The sequence below is a fragment of the Erpetoichthys calabaricus genome, chromosome 2, assembly GCF_900747795.2.
Source record: "Erpetoichthys calabaricus chromosome 2, fErpCal1.3, whole genome shotgun sequence".
Lineage (NCBI taxonomy): Eukaryota > Metazoa > Chordata > Cladistia > Polypteriformes > Polypteridae > Erpetoichthys > Erpetoichthys calabaricus.
Genome location: NC_041395.2, coordinates 150,994,605 through 151,013,513, shown reverse-complemented (window position 1 = coordinate 151,013,513; position 18,909 = coordinate 150,994,605). Strand labels below are relative to the sequence as shown.

The following is an 18,909-nucleotide window of genomic DNA, read 5'->3' as shown; positions in this document are numbered from 1 at the left end:
TGATAAACTTCAAAAACTGTAACTGCAGCATAGCTATTTGTCATTGAGTGCAACCAAAGCCAAGAGAGAAAAAAAGTATCTGGACTCCATGTCTGGACTTTAAAGTCTCCCAGAGGACCCTGAACACTCCAGGATAAAACATTGCCTCCATGCTGGGAGACAACAGGAACCAAACAAATACATTCATTGCTGCTGCCTAATATAGCTAATATTTTTTATAACTTCATATCAAGAGTAAAGCCAACAAAAGTACTACATAAATATGAGACAAACTACATTGCAGCCATGTTTTCTGATATGGAGACCTTATAAGGACACTACCTTTCTACTATTAATATGTCTATGTTATGTAAGCTTTATTGATTTTTCTTTTATTACTTTTTCATTATTATTCTTACCAAATTTTTATTTCCTTTATCTTTGCTTGTAACTATTTCTCTGACACATTGTAAAGCTATGTGAAATAGACATAAACGTTATTGTTGTTGATTATTCCAAACTTTTGCCAGTTATTTTTTGAAAAGGTGAGCACTCTTGTCCAATGCCCTTGACTCTCGTGATAGCATGATATTTTTAATATTTTCTATTTAGTGTCTATTTTTTATAACTAACAATGTCGTGCAGGTTTCTCACAATCCTACATGTATGTCCAGTATTAAGTAAAGGTGATTACTTGAATTAGGGAACACAGAATATAATTTACCTGGCCGACCAGGCTGCCCTGGAGATCCCTGTTGGCCTGGTGGTCCCTGCTTTCCTTTAACTTTGCTGTCCAACATTATTTTCTAAAGTAAAAAAGTACAAAAAAAGCAGCATGAGAAGAGTTCTATAATAATACCTGAGAAACTATAGATCACTGTTGATTCACATTGTACTGCAAAAGAAGCACATTACAAATATCCCAATAAATACCCAATTCAATTATTCATTACATCTGCTAACCTTTAATAGAAAAATGTAAAATTCACTGTAAAGAGTGTATGTTAAATATAAATTAATATTCTGTGTCCAGATTCTTTGTTTTCTTTTACATTGTGTTATTTGAATTATAAGCAACTGCTTAAATATGATCTTTGATCTTATTAAAGCTATCAACAGAGGTACTGAGACATGTCTCCACAACCAGGCCAGGAGGTGAGTAAATAGTATTACGAATTACATAGCACAAGATATGCATGATTGAATTATAGTACAATTGTACGACTTATACAATCATAATGTCAATACATGATAGATTTTTTGCACACAAATAAAGTCTAAATAAAAAAAATATTAAACAAGCCCAATACTGACACGGCCTGAAGGTCCCACTAAACCAGTATCTCCTTTTTGCCCCTAGAGAAAAGAGAAAACAGAATCATTAAATCATTACTTTGCCAGGACCAGAAAAATACAGTCTATTACTAATATAATATATATATATATTCCTTAAATATTTCTTTACTTTGGATGCAGGAATTCCTGGAGGTCCAGTGTCACCGGGTTGTCCTTTCTCTCCCTGAACAAAGAAAGTAGAAATATTATGATTTTTTTTTCTGAAAATCTAGATTTTTCCTCTGCTCATAATCCACCAGAGCTGTTGACAGTTGCTCAACTAATATACTGCATGGCAAAGTAGAATTTCATTTTCAAATATGCTGTTTTGAATTACTGAGTTAATAAAGTGATTACTTGCAATATAGTGATGAAGTGCTTACTGCTGCAGTATCACAACTCCAGAATCCTGAGTTCAGTACCCAGTGTTAATACGATCTGTGTGAAGTATACAAGTTGTCTTCATACCAGTGTTTCCTGTTTTATTTTAAAGATGAGCAGGTAGGCAGATGAGCAGATTAGATTTTTGGAAACTGAATTCTTGTCATCTCAGATAAAGGTGAACTGGAAATCATGGGGTAGAAAGGTCCTTAAGTCAGATTGGCCTGCCCAGCACCAACTCAGCTGTAGAATGGCCAGTAAAGGGAGATGATGGCTACTTGGCTGAGATCTCCAGGATTCTGACTGTATCTGGCTTGTCTCATTTCTTTTCTATAATCTGGCCATGGTTCTAAAATTAACTGATGAACAGGTATTGTTGTCTATCATGTATGTTAATTAGTTTCTACCTTGGTTTTGATGTATTTGAACACATCGCTATCCTCATATGTGATAGTTTTGTATTCATTGAGTGGTATAATCTATTGTTGTATTTTGCCTTGAGAGTTGTCGCAGTTCTTTGTGCCTGCACTTAGTGAGGAGCGCTTTGCACGAACAAAGTAGTTTGTACTATTGTATTATATTTCTGAGGTGGCAATGATAGATTGCCATCTATCTATGTGAAGAGGATTACTTGTGTTCTGTTTTATGTTATTGTATTTACCCCAATTTTTGACACCAACTGCATGCCCTACCTACCTGAAAGGAGGTCTCTCTCTGAATTGCCTTTCCCAAGATTTCTTCCATATTTTTCCCCTACAAGGGTTTTTATTGGGAGTTTTTTCTTGTCTTCTTAGGGAGTCAAAGCTTTGGGGTTGGGGGCTGTCAAAAAACAGGGCCTGTTAAAGCGCTTTGGAAGCATTCCCTGTGTGATTTTGGGCTATACAAGAAATAAACTGTTGTGGCATGTGTGAAAATGATTGTGTGAATGAAGTTAACTGATGTCTTGTCAAGGGTTTATATCGTTTAGCGCCCTGTGCTCAGGACCTGCAACCATGTATTGAAAGGGGTTTATAAAAATGAATGCATTGATCATTGTTAAAAAATATCCTTTGTCTCAATGATTAAAAATGTTCAAATGTTTTCCATTGTATAATAAAAATTACTATTTTTTTTAATTACTTGCAATTAAAACAATTTGTTAAGATTAAATTAATGTTCAGTCTTTTAAAAAGTAAAACATGAAACAAAAATGTTAATGATGCAAACGAACTGGTTCAAACTGCCGTTTTTTGTAACCAGAAAAGCTAAGATGCATAAAAATCCACCTGAATTCCTTGTTCACCAGGTATGCCATCTTTTCCAGGTTTTCCCTGTGAACAAAACATTGAATTCAAATAGCAGCTCTACTTGTACTATTTAGGGATGCTTGACAAATAATTTAAAAAACAAGGACACATTACATTCAATTACTTAATTTGTACAACAATTACTACACCAAGTTGTATTTCTTGTTTAAGAGTTTTGCAAACTGACCATGATATCTGTTTATTGCTTATGAAATATTAATTATACCTCTCCTCCTGGTTCTCCCTGATCTCCTGGCACACCCTTGTAATATGGTGGAGTGACACCCTGTAATAAGTTACAAGAGAAAAACAAAGGTATAGATAGGTTAAAGGAACACCACCCCATTAAGAAACAGCTTAGTGAATTCACTTACACATTTTTTGAGAATAAAAATATAAGAGTAATTTGGCTATTTTTTATTTTTTTAATGGATCCTCACAGTTTGATGGATTTCATTAACTATATATTATCTTAATTCCTTTGTACAAGAAGTTTAAAAAGACAAATATGCCAGAACATCTGGATTTAGGTACAGTAAAACCTTGATTATCCATCAACTTGATTAACTGTCAGGGCCAAAAAAAAAAAAAAAATTGTGCACACCAGTGTCTACCTATTATTGTCTTACTACTGCTGTTCAGTACGCTGCAAACTTTGCACATTGGAACAACTTTCCCTTGTGCTAGCATGTAGTGTTCTTTCCCAGCACCACAGTCTCAGTTATGTGCCTTCAGTTTTAATAGTGTTTCATAACTTTTCTCTTTCGTTTTAATTAATCTACTATATGGCTGATAAACATATATGTGTGGTGTTGGAATTGTCACAGAAATTGAAATTATTAAACATTTATGAAATGATGAAAGTGTTTCAAGTATTGCTTCAATTTACTGAGTAGGAAAAACAACAGTCAACAATACTATACAAAGTGTGATGTCGACAAAATTGAAAAATGTGCCGAAAATGGAAAGCACTGACGGTAACGTTATTCTGTATTAAAATGAATGTTCTTCTGTGTTGTAATTTTCTTTTTAAATTCTGTTATATTATGTTTTGTTAATATATTGTGATGTGCAGGCAGCTTGTGATGCACTGTTGGGGAGCAGAAAGACTGCTATGTAAGTGATGGGACCGGATGAAGGGCGTTTGTTCTGTAAGGGGAGGACACACCTCTTAGGAAATGAGTGACAGGAGAAGTTAGAAGAAAAAGGAAGGTGCGGTGTAAGGACCTTTTGAGTAGGGAGTCAGGAGACAATAAGAAGGAGTGCTTGCGATATAGAGAAAAAAATAATGTAAGAGGTAGGAGATAAACTAATTGGTAGGGAAAGCTTTTTTTTTTTTTAAATTGTTTTGGAGGTGAGCTCCGTAACCCAGATAATGGCGTATAAGACAGGGCACCATTTGTTACGGGACAAAGACTCCAAGTAAAACATGGAAAACTACAGTACCTCTGAGTTGTACTTGCTTATTATGCTGGTCGTTACAATATTATATGGATTAATTAATTTTGTTTAAACTATATTATATTTTGTGAATAGAGTTTTGTTTTGTAAATAAATTATTCACTAAACTAATCTACATGCTATCATTTTTAAAGTAGCTGTTCTGTTATCCATCTTTTCTCTTAAATGTCATGGCCTTGGTCCCGACCCCTGATGGATAATCAAGGTTTTACTGTATTTAGTTTTTAAATTGTGTGTGTGTGGGTGGTATCTAAATATTAATGTGTCAAAATGTCCTTTCTTAGTGGATATCTACAGCCGTAGATGTACCATCCTGACATATTTTAGCTTTTTAACTAAATTGTGAATAGTGTTTTTGTTTATGAGTAATTGAGTGAGTGAATGTTGCAATATATACAGGTATTACATATATATATATATATATATATATATATATATATATATATATATATATATATATATATATATATATATATATATATATATATACAGTGGTGTGAAAAACTATTTGCCCCCTTCCTGATTTCTTATTGTTTTGCATGTTTGTCACACAAAATGTTTCTGATCATCAAACACATTTAACCATTAGTCAAATATAACACAAGTAAACACAAAATGCAGTTTTTAAATGATGGTGTTTATTATTTAGGGAGAAAAAAAATCCAAACCTACATGGCCCTGTGTGAAAAAGTAATTGCCCCCTTGTTAAAAAATAACCTAACTGTGGTGTATCACACCTGAGTTCAATTTCCGTAGCCACCCCCAGGCCTGATTACTGCCACACCTGTTTCAATCAAGAAATCACTTAAATAGGAGCTGCCTGACACAGAGAAGTAGACCAAAAGCACCTCAAAAGCTAGACATCATGCCAAGATCCAAAGAAATTCAGGAACAAATGAGAACAGAAGTAATTGAGATCTATCAGTCTGGTAAAGGTTATAAAGCCATTTCTAAAGCTTTGGGACTCCAGCGAACCACAGTGAGAGCCGTTATCCACAAATGGCAAAAACATGGAACAGTGGTGAACCTTCCCAGGAGTGGCCGGCCGACCAAAATTACCCCAAGAGCGCAGAGACGACTCATCCGAGAGGTCACAAAAGACCCCAGGACAACGTCTAAAGAACTGCAGGCCTCACTTGCCTCAATTAAGGTCAGTGTTCACGACTCCACCATAAGAAAGAGACTGGGCAAAAACGGCCTGCATGGCAGATGTCCAAGACGCAAACCACTGTTAAGCAAAAAGAACATTAGGGCTCATCTCAATTTTGCTAAGAGACATCTCAATGATTGCCAAGACTTTTGGGAAAATACCTTGTGGACCGATGAGACAAAAGTTGAACTTTTTGGAAGGCAAATGTCCCGTTACATCTGGCGTAAAAGGAACACAGCATTTCAGAAAAAGAACATCATACCAACAGTAAAATATGGTGGTGGTAGTGTGATGGTCTGGGGTTGTTTTGCTGCTTCAGGACCTGGAAGGCTTGCTGTGATAGATGGAACCATGAATTCTACTGTCTACCAAAAAATCCTGAAGGAGAATGTCCGGCCATCTGTTCGTCAACTCAAGCTGAAGCGATCTTGGGTGCTGCAACAGGACAATGACCCAAAACACACCAGCAAATCCACCTCTGAATGGCTGAAGAAAAACAAAATGAAGACTTTGGAGTGGCCTAGTCAAAGTCCTGACCTGAATCCAATTGAGATGCTATGGCATGACCTTAAAAAGGCGGTTCATGCTAGAAAACCCTCAAATAAAGCTGAATTACAACAATTTTGCAAAGATGAGTGGGCCAAAATTCCTCCAGAGCGCTGTAAAAGACTCATTGCAAGTTATCGCAAACGCTTGATTGCAGTTATTGCTGCTCAGGGTGGCCCAACCAGTTATTAGGTTCAGGGGGCAATTACTTTTTCACACAGGGCCATGTAGGTTTGGATTTTTTTTTCTCCCTAAATAATAAAAACCACCATTTACAAACTGCATTTTGTGTTTACTTGTGTTATATTTGACTAATGGTTAAATGTGTTTGATGATCAGAAACATTTTGTGTGACAAACATGCAAAAGAATAAGAAATCAGGAAGGGGGCAAATAGTTTTTCACACCACTGTATATATATATATATATATATATATATATACACACAGTATATATATATATACACACAGTATATATATATATATATTGTATATATCTTTGTATGTTTGTCTTTTTTGTAATATGGAGACCAAAACTGTACACAGTACTGCATGGGGTTCCTCACTACTGTATAATACAGCTTAACAATAACCTCCCTTGAGCTATACTCAATACATTGTGATATTTAACCTAACATCCTAATAGCCTTTTTGATCACTTCCATACACAGTCTAGATGTAGGTAGTGATGAATTTGCTATGACTCCTAGATCCTTCTTGTGAGGGGTATTTTCAGGTTTCAAAACCTCCACTGTGTATTCAAATCTAAACAATTAAATTTATGAATGTTATACTTAATGTTTATTGTATGCTCTATTTATATTTTTATGTTTATATTAAATTTTATCTGCCACAAATTTTTCTAAGATCATATTTGTCCAGGTCCCTATGTAATGATTTGTCTGATTTTACATCATCTCACATTCCACCTACTTTAATATCAACTGCAAACTTAAACAGCTTGTTGTTTAAATTTCTATCTAGGTATTTTATTAGTTATTAAAGCACTAATACCCAAAGAATACCACTTCTTCTTAAAATTTGCTTCTGTTAATTTGCCCGCAATGCATATTAAGCTTGCTAGCCTATAATTACAGTACCCCCCCGAATTTCATGGGGGTTACGTTCCTAAAGCACCCGCGAATTGTGAAAAACCGTGAATTTTGGATGTGGTTAAAAAAATGCCTATTTTTATAGTTTAAACCCTAAATATGCCCCAAAGCACTTTAACTTAATTTCAAACTTAGCTTAATACATTACCTAAATAAAAGAATGTAAAGGTAAACCTGTATACTGCACAGTACTGTACTGCTACAGTATGTCTCCCGCAGTCCTAGAATGTAAAATACTGATGTTACCGCTATATGTACTGTAATTCATGCAAGCGCATTTTCATTGCCAGAAGCCTTAGAAGGTGCAGGGCATTTCGACGGCATCTTGGGGCTTTAAGCCTTAAACTGCCACATACTTGGGGGTTAATGCGTCCCTGGACGCCAAATACTTTTTTACTGCACTTTAAGTAAACATCACAATTTACAAAGAAAAAGTGAAATTTTAATGGAACACATTTTTTTTCATGCAAAGAGCATCACAATTACTGCAACACTGATAATTTTACACACTGCTAATGAACTGTAAAAACTATTTAAAAAACTACTGGAACAATATGTACAAGGTGTAACTGACACAATGGATGAAATCACAGAGCCAACTGCGCTTGAACTGGCTGCACGCAAGCACCCAGAGGTAAGCGCTAATGCTGGCAGGCTATAGTGCAGTCCCAGGGACAGTGAGACTGCAGTGCTGCAGGATGTCACGCTTGGGTCACAGAATTGCCCAGAAACACAGGAGATTGTAGAGTCAAGAACTTTATTCAAATACTTTAAACAAACATGTCTCTTTCAGAAGTAAAACAAACTCAGTATGCAGTTAGTTCTCTTTTAAAAGAATAGGCAAACATCATAGGGGAGCACAACGTGAGCGGGACCCCCAACAGGAGCAGAGGATGTCTGGGGGAGGAGAGAGAAACAAAACAATCAGCCAAAAAGGCCAGGTGCTGTTCAGGCTTTTAAGTAAGCATAGGATTGCGCGAGAAGCATATCACGCGATAGAGCAGCCGTAAGTAAGCCCAGCAAGTAAGGGAGCAATGTGAAGGTAGTCTATCAGCGTTTTTTAAGAAGGTTTTTTTGAGGAGTGTCCGTGTCTTCTAGGGGTGCGTTCAGCCCCCCTGCTCACAAGGGGCTGGCAGTGGTCATGAGCTGGCTGCTAAACGAATGTACGGCACTGACTGATCAGCTCCTGCGTGCTCACAAATGGCACTGGGAAACGACTATAGCTGGTTGTGGCGGTTTAAGGGTTAAGAGGAACAAAATGGAAAACACAAGAACACTCAGCTGGAGATGCATCACAGTCAATCAGCAGCAAGGAGAAATAAATAATGCTATAGCGGTCTGGTGCCGCTAAGATTCACACCGTCGAGAAGACCGTGATTTATTTTTATTGTGGAGATTCTAGGGACGCACCCAGCCTTGGCCCAACCCACACGCACTCACAAACAGAGACAAAAACAAAAACAAAGCAAACCGGTAATCAAACAGCAAATAAAGAATGTAATGAAAACAACGATACCACCCCTGTTCCCCTTACGGCGATTACACATTAAATACAACAAAGCACAAAGAAAACACATACAGTAAATCATGAAAAACGTTCATGAAAAACGGCAATGGATGAAATGTAATGATGAAAATAGATAGTCAAGAGTTCTGCACGTTGAATGGGAATGTAAAGATAGTCCTACCGCTAGTTCCTGAAATGGTGAAGACGGATGGATGGGTTCAGGAGCACTCCTTTCTTTGCAGGATGGCCATGAATCCACTTACAGCCCTCATTTACGCAGGCAGACGGCAGACAATTCAGACACCAATCACGAAACGATCCAAGACAAAACGAATAAGTACAGGTAACCCAACAGAAGGCAGACAGACAGGAACTTGAAACACAAATTACGAAAACTTTTTGCTTTTGGTCATTGGCCCCCAGCACCCTCAGCAGAAGACCAATCAAAGCCACCGAAGGGACTGCTGGGAGTTGCAGTTTCAAATTCTATTGGCTACTTTCACCATCCCAAGCTTCGTTTTCCTCTACAGTTGCTTCCTGTTCTTTCTACAGTACAGTATTGCCACGAAAAAGCCATAAAAATTGCGGAGGATATTTCCAGTTTCCGCTAACAATTATTAGACAGGTTCTAAGGAAAAATCCGCGAATGACTGAGGCCGCAAACTCTGAACCGCAACTTCACGGGGGTCTACTGTACTTAGATTATACCAATCACCCTTTTTAAACAACAGGATATTTTCTGGCTTCCAGTCATGAGGAATTTCCCCAGTGTGCAGAGATTTCTGATAAATGTGCATCAAGGGTTTATACACCAATCAACCATAACATTAAAACCACCTGCCTAATATTGTGTAGATCTTCTTTGTGCTGCTAAAACAGCTCTGATTTGTCAAGGCACTGGTTCCACAAGATTTCTGACGGTGCCCTGTGGTATCTAGCATCAAAACGTTAACAGCAGATCCTTTAAGTACTGTAAGTTGCGAGGTGAGACCTCTATGGATAGGTCTTGTTTTTTCTGTACATCCCTCAGATGCTTGATTGGATTGTGGTCTTGGGAATTTGGAGGCCAAGTCAACACCCTGAACTATTTGTTATATTCTGCAAACCATTCCTGAACAATTATTGCAGAGTGGAAGGTTCTTTATTCTGCTGAAAGAGGCCACTTCCATAAGGGAATACCATAAATGGGTCTACTTAGTCTGCAACCCTCTTTTGTAGGTTGCCAGGACCAACTGGCTTGCCTCCTTTCTTTAGTGCATCCTGCTGACATCTCTTCCCCAGGTAACTGATACACATGCACTCGGCCATCCATATTATCTAAAAGAAAACGAGATACATCAGACCAGGCCACTTTCTTCCATTGCTTCATGGTCCAGTTCTGATGCTCATGTGCTGACTGTAGGCGCCTTTGGCGGTGGACAGGGTCAGATGGGAATTCTGATCGGTCTACGGTTACACAGCCTCATATGCAGCAAACTGTGATGAACTGTGTGATCTGACACCTTCTCTCGTAGCCAGCATTACATTTACCGGCAATTTGTTCTACAGTAGCTCTTCTTTGGGATCAAACCGGATGGGCTAGCCTTTGCTCCACACATGCATCAATGAGCCTTGGGCACCCTTCCTTGGAGCACTTTTGATAGGTACGAACCACTGCATGGCAGGAACACCCCAGTTGCCTGACCTATTTGTCTAGCCATCACAATTTAACCCTTGTCAAAATCGTTCAGATCCTTACACTTGCCTACTTTCCCGGCTTCCAACATATCACCTTTGAGACCTCACTGTTTTAATGCTGTGGCTGACTGGCGTATATGTACTCACTAACTTCCTTAAACAGATTTCAGTCTATTTAATCTAAGCATCATCCTCCCTCTACAATTTCCAAAACACTAAGTGCCATCTTAATAGTCCCTGTGACATTTGGGTGGTGATCGACATCTTTACCTGTTCAAACTTTCAGAAAATCTAAATTCAAACCATTTGCTGCCCCTATATTCTTGCTTTACCTTACTATACCTATTTTCTTTTACTACTAAAATACTGAATGAATCTTTTCATGGCATCGCCTTTTCTGTACCTTTAAGCCTTTCTAATATCCTTTTTAATTGTTGCTGTCATGCTCTCATAGGGCTGCACGATTAATCTTTTTTTTCTCATGATAACGATATTTATGACCCACGATCAGTTAATAAATATCGTCGCAATTTTACAGTATAAAGACCAAACTGTTTTTTATGGGCTGAGTTTACGGATTGGACTGCGTCACTATGACGTTACTGCGTCTAGCTTGCAAGCGCTTTCTGAAGCAGTAGAAGTCAATAGCAGCAATAACAGTCAGTCAGAATAAACATATGATGGCAGAGCAACGTGCAGAAGTGCGATCGTTAGTTCCTAAAAAGGGGTCATACTCAGTTGTCTGGAACTATTTCGATTTTGAGGAATGTGATGTTGATCAGGTACGAGTCTTGTGCAAACTTTGCTCCTGTTCCGTCCAAACGTCCCAAGGTAACACAACAAAACTCATCAACCACCTTAAAAGCCACCACAAAGTACACTATCAAGAATTTCAACGACTGAAGGCACAAACAGCAACAACAAAAAATTACCAGCCATCCACAACACAGACAACAATATCAGGGACATTGTTCAACGCAATACCATATCTGCCTAGCTCGCAAAGACACCGGGAAATAACAGAGGCGATCGCGTACCATATAGCCAAGGATATGTGTCCAATAACCACCGTGAGCAGTGAGGGGTTTAACAAAATGATTGCAACACTTGATAAAAGATATAGCATTCCCTCACGCAACCATTTTTCCAATGTTGCGCTGCCCTCGCTGTATGCGAAATGCCGAAAATAAATAGAAAGAGAAATTCTCAGGCTCAGCCTTGAATATTTTGCTGCCACGACCGACTTATGGTCAAGCAGAACTGCGGAACCGTATTTGAGCTTGACAGTTCATTTTATTGACAGCGAGTTTGAGATGAAAAGCAAGCTTTTGCAAACTTCGTTTTTCCCACAAGACCATACAGCGGAGTTTATTGCAGTGGGCCTCAAAGAAGCGATGTCCGCTTGGGGCTTGGTGGAAGAAAGACTTGTGTGCATCACAACGGACAACGCAGCTAATATGATTAGGGCAGCATCTGTGAATAACTGGCCGAGGCTACACTGCTTTGGTCACAGACTTCATTTACCAAAGGAATAATCGTCATTATTAATCGTGATAAAAATTTTGAGCAAAATAATCGTGATAATCATTTTTTCTGTTATCGTGCAGCCCTATGCTCTCATATGTCCTATTTTTAGCACTGGAGTTGTTTTATTTTTTGGAACTTTTTAAATTAATTTTAAAAGCAAATAACAATCCATACAATCAAATCAAACTTAACAAAACCAAAACCTAACCCCACCCAAAAGAAAGAGGACAGCCAGTCAACAAAGACTGTCTTTGAAGCAGCAAGGAAGGAAGACTATCCTTCCTCAATATAGAAGATTATTCTAAAATGTTATTGATTAAATCCTGTCATATTTTTAAAAAGTTTTTAACTGATCCTCTGAGTGAGAATTACATTTTTTCCAATTTCAGATAGTATAGAACATCATTTACCCACTGACTTAAAGGTGGTGGGTTGGGATTCTTCCAGTTGAGCAAGATAAGTCTATGTACTAGTTAGTGAGGTAAAGGCAGTTACGATTTGTTTGTCCTTCTCCATTTTAAGCCCATCTGGAAGTGCACCAAACACAGCTGTTAATGGTTTAGGAGTGATTGTGACATCAAGGATATCTGATAGGCATTCAAAGATTTTTGTCCAAAACAATGCTAATTTAGTGCATGCTCAAAACATATGGCCCAGTGAGGCTGGACCTTGATTGCAACGTTCATAGGTTGAATCTTGCCCTGGAAATATTTTGGATAGTTTTAATCAAGATAAATGCACTTGATTGAAGATTTTAAGTTAAATAATTGAATGCTTTGCGCATATTGAGCTAGAGTATATTCTGTGCACGGCCTGACTTCCACTCCTTTTCTGAAATATTAAGTGAAAGATAATTTCCCCATTGTGCCCTGAGATCTTTGAAAGGAAGGGACTTTAAAACATTTTTATAAATTGTCTTCAAGATCAATATTTCTTCTGGAACAGGAGAAAGGTGAGGAAAACTGGATAGGTTCAGTTGAGCAAAGTTTGTAGCTTGAAAGTAGTAGAAAATTGTGAATGAAGGGTAATTGGATTATTAGTATATTGATGATAATTTGTATTTACTGGGACACAGAAGGGAATATAAAGAAATACTGCTAGATTTTAAATCTACTGCAGACCAGGTTTGTGTATGTTCATGAATTTATGTTGATGTCTAGGACTTTATGGCCTGTATATTTGCTGCGCAGTAATAAAACTGAAAGTCAGGTAGTAATATTTTGGAACTTTTTAAATTCGTCTATTATCCTCTAAGGAGTTTTCTTCAATTTCTTACTTTTTCCTTATTTTGGGATAAAGTTGTCCTGCATTATATACCAAGTATATCCCAATTGGGTATTTAGACTTTGTTGCATCTGTTTGTAGAGAAAAGCCAAGCAAAATGACACCTTTTATTGGCTAACTAGAAAGATTACAATATGCAAGCTTTCGAGCCTGAAGAAGGGGCCTGAGTTGCCTCGAAAGCTTGCATATTGTAATCTTTCTAGTTAGCCAATAAAAGGTGTCATTTTGCTTGGCTTTTCTCTACATTCATAATGGCTAACACGGTACAACACCCTAGTATTGCATCTGTTTAAAATTTGTCCTGCTAAAATTAACAGTTTTAGTATCTGAATATGAACTATGTTTAAACGCTTTAAAATACATTATATTATTATCAATAGATCCTAATAGTTCAATCATATCTATCTCCTGAATCCTGCTAAATCTAGTATGGTTTGCCTCCATTTTGATGATTTAACATACTGTGTTAAAACAGTTATTAACTGCATTCAAAAAGTCCTGTTTTGTGCTCAGTTATTTACAAGGCTAACCCACATATTTTTAACCCCTGTTGTAAAGGAAAAGGATCGGGTGTGTATTATTATACAAAGACAAAAAAATACAACTCATGTACCAAATAAAAAACATAAGGTATACATTGATTATTTAGATTTCAACCCATCTTAAACGGGTGACACAGCTAGTCAATACTATAACTGATTAAATTAGTTTCTTTTTAAGTGTGCTCTTTATCCTCCTAGCCCCAATGCTCATTGGCATGTGAATGATGTAGTGGAGTTAACTGGCATTCCTTTACTTCCTTCTTTACTGGGAAACCAGATCAAAAGCTGCTATGCCTGCTGCCTCAACCACAACCTACTGCCGAGGTACACATAGATCTTTTACTCAAAATGTGCCTTGGCTCCTAGGTTGAAAAAACAGCATAAAAACCCTTTTAAAAAAGTACAAAAAAAATTGTAAAATGTATTGTCTGGCACCTTAGTGCCAACCACAAATGACGTTTTAGGAGCAAACACTACATTTAATCAAATTTCTAGCACAAGCAACATGCAGCACCCAACTCAGTACAATCTACCAGAAAAAATGATGTCATACAGCAGTACACCCTATGTACATTAGCAATGCAGCAATCAGTTTCCAGTGAAAGTCTTGCTTTGTCCATCAACATTAGGCCCCTACAAGGTGACCCAGATAAAGATGACCAAATCTCCACTTGTGATTGGGTAACACTGCACCACGCATAGTCCAGACAATGAAGCGACTACAGGGGAACTGACTGGTATAATGCCACATGGTGCTTGGAACATCAACGTACTACAGATAACTACTCCCTTCAATATAGGCCACACAGGACAGATCAATTGTCTCCATCTTCTATATCCACCCTAAGGCCAGCCTAAAGAAATAAGAACTCCTTCATAGATGGACCAAACAACATTCAAGTAGTATGTGGGAAAAATGGTATCGCCTGAAGAAGACTACGATTAACATTACTGGCATCATGGAGGACTAATGAACAATAGACAAAACAATGCGTTCTTGTGGCCTGGATAGCTTCCTCACAAAGATTTTACTTACACTTTTAGAAAATAAACTCTGGACTGCAAAGAAAGAGGCATGTTACCTGTTATTACTTGAAAGATCACAAAGAAATAGGACTGTAATGTTTTTTATTTACAGGTTGTTCCACTTGGCAAGTACATTTCAGGACACAAGACAGAACTGACCAGACCACCTGAAGCTTCCATTATTTTTCTTGTTACTTCTAGGATGGAGGTAATTTCAATGTTTTATTTGCAAAAAGGCTTGGCAGCAAGGGTACTGTATATATTATGGAACTTTTTTGAGAATTCAAAATGTATTCTTAGTTTTTTTGTAAGGTATATTTTTAGGTTTAAAATATAATTTTTACTATGGCTTCATAAAACATGTAACTGTTCCGCAAATGGACTAATTAGTATGCTAGGTGGAAAATGTGTTACCTTCTATACAGCACAAAATATTTTTTACAGTTTAAGATGTTCTTCTTATACTTACAGGAAGACCTGGAAAGCCTTTATCCCCTTTATCACCTTGATCTCCCTGCAACAAAAACAAAAGCCATATTAGAAAATTACAATGTTAAAACAATTTTCATGAGAACATAAAAATGAAAATATGAAAATTTCTGGGTAATCCCAAACCTTTCAATGGTGCTGTACATGTTTAAAAATATAAGGCAAGCTAAATATTTTAATGTTAAATTAATTTAGAACAATATTGTATACAAGAACAAATTATGTAATTTGTTAAAATGCTTATACTGTATTTCTTTTCAAGTTAGTATTTAAATGGTGAGCTGCAAAAAATATATAAAACCAATGAATTATAACAATTTGAATGATCCTGAACTTGGCTTTTGGTTAGGTTTGGAATTGCTTAGCTTCTGCAACAATCTGTATCTTTGCCTTTTTGAAAATATCCATGATTTTGTTTTTTCCCTTTGAAACATTTTCATTGCTAATAAACTACCGTAACTATAGTAAAGAACTGTTCTGTCAAATAAATCAGGGTTTTCATTCATTTCCCTTCTCGTTTTCTGTGTTGTTTTGAGATTTAGAAGCCTTTATTTCTGTGTTGACCTTTCCAGCTTAGTCATAGTGCATTGCTCTTTTTTTCCTTTTTTTTTGGTCCTCAAAATCATTACATAAAGAAAGAAAAATACAAATACTGTATATCTTAAAGAACAATACTTCTTTCCTGTTGAAAAGAAACACACACAAAAAAACCTACAGGATATAGTAAAGCTACCAAATACATCAATACATTATTTCATAGGGAAAACATTTTTCCCTAAAATTTAAGACATAGGAAAATTCTTTTCATTTTGTTACCAAATGTATCATTTCCACTAAAAATCGTCATGACTTAATAATACTTAAATGCAATTATTGTTTTTAAAGTTATTTTTTCACCTGCTATGAAAGATATTTTTACTTGTAGTAGCTACTATCTTTAAATAAAAAACATAAATCTACAATAATGTGAAAACAACATAGCAAATCTTTAGCTCTCTCAGTTTTTATACAGCTGGATGAAGTTACAGCCTGATATGATGTACAAAAGCTGTAAAACTCAAATGTAGAGTGTACCTGACAAAGTCCAGGTGAAGATGCAAAGAGCTTCACTCCTCTTTCACCTGGTATACCTGGGATCCCCCTGTAACCCTAATTGCAAAAGAAAAAGGATTAATACAAAAAAGTAGCATACTTTAAATAAATAGACAAATGTAAATACATTTAAAACATATAATGAATATGTATACGGTGTCTAAATGGCATAGTAGACCAATAGTTAATGACTGGACTTTAGGATATTTTTGTATCTTACATTGAACCTTTAAAATAGTTCACTCATGGTGGCTATCACCTTCACTGACTCTCCAAACAGTCATACTGTCTGACTTTCTCAGCCACTGGTGCTTATCCCATACAATTTGGCAGTGGATGTACCTTGTATTGTTCAACTCTGTCAATATGACATACTGTGAGAATACGGAAGCACTGAATTAAATTTACCTTTGGTCCTGGGGGGCCTGGATCTCTGTGGCTTATTCCCTCAATTCCCTAAACATTAAAAAAAACAGTTAAAAGCATTTTTCACTCATTGTTACTCCATTAGCAAGGCAGACATTTTATTTCAGGAATAGTTTATGAAATAAATACACAAGGAAATAGCATTTACAATTGATTATGGTGCACATTTCACTTTCACTGAAAATGTGCGTCTGCAAAAAACAGTTTGTAGACCAGTACCGTTTCTGAGCTGGTTTACCCACTATGCCCTACAGTATCAGGAGGCTGAAATAAACCCATGTGTCGTCCACAGCAACAGGCTGCCAGTGACTGCGACATGCAAATATTTTACTGCGACTTTTCTGACACTGCTCATTACAGCAGTTTGTTTCAATAATTATTTTCTTCACTAGACTATCTTTGACAAAAAATAAGTAGTCCAGTTAATCATCATCAACAGACACACCTAGACCTGGGTTACCTGTAAATGGGAAATGAGGAGGTGCAGGTGCAATGTCATCACTATTGCTCGATTCAACCAATGATTTAGTTTGTTCAAAACTGGATTTACAGCTTTTCATTTGGCATTTTGCTGTTTTTAGTTGAAGGATTCGTCCTGGTTATGAATATTGATGAGTTACCAAAAAGTGTCAGAATGCATAGGAACTGTTATGTTTCAGCCAGGATCCCCCTGGCTGGGGTTCAAATCCTTGTTCTGTGTCTTCTTTGTTTATTCTTAGTTCTTTTGTTTGCGTTAATGTTATTTATTTATTATTTGCATTATTCTTTGTTTTTGATTTTGTAAATATATGTATGCCTCTGTTACATTTCTTGTGTTTTTGGGGTGGTTCAGGAAAAGGAGGTGTGACTTGCCCACCACTGCATGGGACTGCTTTTAACCCTATAAAGGCTGAGGTAACCTCACAGTTCCTTGTGGTTCCTTTGAATGTGCCTGGGAGTTGGTGAGTGTTTCTTTGTGATTTTGCTATGACTTTGTGATTTTTGGAACTTTGACCTTTATATTTTGTTTTTTGTACTGTATAATACAAATTACTGTATTGGGACTTTCGTTTTCTGTGGATTGCTTAAGTATTATAGGCAACTACTTTTGCCTTTTGTGCTCCTTGGAGGTTTCTTTTGTGTCTCTGGGCATGTTAGGAAAATATTCCTTTTTATTTTAGAAAGAAAAACGGGCCAATCGCAAAATTGGCAAGGACCAGAAATGTGTTTTTTCATGAAATGAGTCCTTCTAGCAGCTTTTTATCTAAAGGAGCACATATATACAACAGAAATATTCATGGATCTTTGCAGCATGATGTTATTTCATCCACTAGATGGCAGCAGAATACTGTCCCGAGAATTATTCACGCTTAACACTGCAAAACAGATCACTACATGTCACCCCGGGTCTGATTCAGGGTTACACGTATTTACATAAAATTCCAAGCCAGAGTCACACAGTGTTAATGTTAAAGAGGTTAAACAACATTGTCAGGTGCAAATACAGTAGCATGAATAAAAGTATGGCTGCAAGTTGTAAACAATCTATACTAATAAAAGGCAAAGCCCTCACTCACTGACTGACTGACTCACTCATCACTAATTCTCCAACTTCCCGTGTAGGTGGAAGGCTGAAATTTGGCAGGCTCATTCCTTACAGCTTACTTACAAAAGTTAGGCAGGTTTCATTTCGAAATTCTATGCGTAATGATCATAACTGGGACCTCTTTTTTGTCCATATACTGTAATAGAGTGCACCTCCATGGCCGTGGGAGGCGGAGTTGCGTATCGCGTCATCACGCCACCCACGTAATCACGTGAACTGACTGTGAACGCAGTACGTACAAAACAAGGAAGAGCCCCAAAGAGCGCTGAAGAAAACATTCATTACACAATTGAGAAGGCAGCGAAACAATAAGAAGCGAGCGAGTGACGCATACAAGCATATTCATAAGTGCAGCTACTGCGGAAACAAAGCACGGTGTAAACCGTAAGTTTAAATTAAGTTTATAGAAATGCTCCCACTGCCGTTTGCAATACCATATTCGCGACTTACAAGTTTAATGAGAAGACACGAGGTATAAACGAGACTTTGGATCACTTTGTAACGGA

The 18,909-nt window shown here is 37.1% G+C and overlaps 1 protein-coding gene across 1 annotated transcript in view; it reads right to left on the bottom strand.

The window, feature by feature from the left end:
- col4a3 (collagen, type IV, alpha 3) overlaps positions 1-18,909 on the bottom strand; it is a 254,825-nt gene that overhangs the window by 97,129 nt on the left and 138,787 nt on the right. Inside the window, exons 12-19 of the mRNA XM_051923014.1 lie at positions 16,801-16,848; positions 16,375-16,449; positions 15,281-15,325; positions 3,208-3,267; positions 2,961-3,005; positions 1,445-1,498; positions 1,294-1,335; positions 704-785 (exon numbers count right to left, since the gene is read on the bottom strand). Coding sequence (XP_051778974.1) covers positions 704-785; positions 1,294-1,335; positions 1,445-1,498; positions 2,961-3,005; positions 3,208-3,267; positions 15,281-15,325; positions 16,375-16,449; positions 16,801-16,848 — 451 coding nt within the window. The remainder of the gene's footprint in view (positions 1-703; positions 786-1,293; positions 1,336-1,444; positions 1,499-2,960; positions 3,006-3,207; positions 3,268-15,280; positions 15,326-16,374; positions 16,450-16,800; positions 16,849-18,909) is intronic.